The 1467-nt window shown below is 13.7% G+C and overlaps 1 protein-coding gene across 1 annotated transcript; it reads right to left on the bottom strand.

The window, feature by feature from the left end:
• Positions 1 to 781: 781 nt before the first annotated feature.
• On the bottom strand, positions 782 to 1368 carry PGSY75_1006900 (putative PPPDE peptidase; the record flags this gene model as incomplete). The annotated part of the gene is made up of 3 exons (XM_018785836.1): positions 782 to 877; positions 1016 to 1107; positions 1329 to 1368. Coding segments are annotated over 3 exons (228 nt in total), but the record flags the coding sequence as incomplete, so codon positions are not given.
• Positions 1369 to 1467: the final 99 nt, after the last annotated feature.

Raw genomic sequence — 1467 nt, 5'->3', positions numbered from 1 at the left:
TTTTTTTTTTTTTTTTTTTTTTATTTTCAATATTTATATAATAATACATTGAAAAAAAAAAATGTGGACATACAATTTAGGTAAAAATAAATGTACCACAAAGAATAATATAATAAAAATTATAATTTTTTTTTTTATAAATATATATATATATATATATAATGATATAGTCTCTTTTTTTAGTCATTTATATTTTCCTTTTTTTTTTTTTCTTCTAAATATAAAAGTTTACATTTTTCATTTATTTTATCATTATATTTATTTTTATAATATAAAAGAAGAAAAAAAAAAAAAAAAACGGAAAAAAAAGAAATGTAACTTTATTTGTTTTTATATACTTGCATATTTGTTTTTTTATTTATTTTAAAATAATATTTTGTTATGTTAAAAAAAATAGAAAAAAAAAATAAGTAAAATAAATGAAAATAATAAAAATTCAAAAACTATAAAATAATACTAAAAATTTTAAGTATAATTTTTTTTTATTAGAGGATTAAAATATTACAAATTTTAACTTTTATTCCTCTAATTTTTTTTTTTTTTTTTTTTTTAAATAATACATATATAATATATATAAATATATATATATATTTATATATATGTATTATATTTCTTATATATTTTTTTAAATCTTATGATTTTACAACAACTTTACATCTGCAATAAATGATGCAAAATAAAAAAAAGGTAGAGAATAAAATCATTTATACACAAAAAAAAAAAAAAAGAAAAGAAATAATAAATTCAAAAAAAAAAAAATTACAAACGTAGATATATCGGATTACCCTTTATAATCATCACTACTATTACTTTCATCCTCGTATTTTTTCTTCAAATAATTTATGACATTGGGAATACCAGCTGCTTTGTTTAATTCCTTTATATAATAAATAAATAAATATTAATATATATATATATATATATATATATATATATATTATATCATTTTTTAATATAAGGTGCATGATATTTTTAAAAAATGTAGAGTGATATAATGAATAAAAATAAAATTTACCTTTAATTTACTGGCAGCTATATTTATATTTGATTTTACCCATGTTACTTTTTTTTGTAAACTCATGACCCATTCAGGTATGCCACCCACATCTGAAATTTTGAAAAAATTAAATATAAATATATATATTACAATAAATGAATCATTTTATAATTTACACTTTAACATTCAAATATAAAAAATATATTATAGAAACATGATAGAAAAGAAAAAAAAATAATTCAATCTTTTTTTTTGTAATATATATTATAATATATATATAAATACAATTACTTATAAATATTATATATTATTTTATTTTTTTGCAACTTACCCAATAAATTACAAAAATAATCGGCATAATTTAGGCAATTCCTGTTTACAAAAAAAATGTTAAATATATATATATATATATATATATATTTTATTATATAAATAAAAAAAATTTATTTTTTTTTTTTTTTTTTTTTTTT

Source organism: Plasmodium gaboni, chromosome 10 (genome assembly GCF_001602025.1).
Source record: "Plasmodium gaboni strain SY75 chromosome 10, whole genome shotgun sequence".
NCBI classification, from domain to species: Eukaryota; Apicomplexa; class Aconoidasida; order Haemosporida; family Plasmodiidae; genus Plasmodium; species Plasmodium gaboni.
The sequence above is the reverse complement of the archived record's forward strand: the minus strand, read 5'-3'. Positions and strand labels throughout refer to the sequence as shown.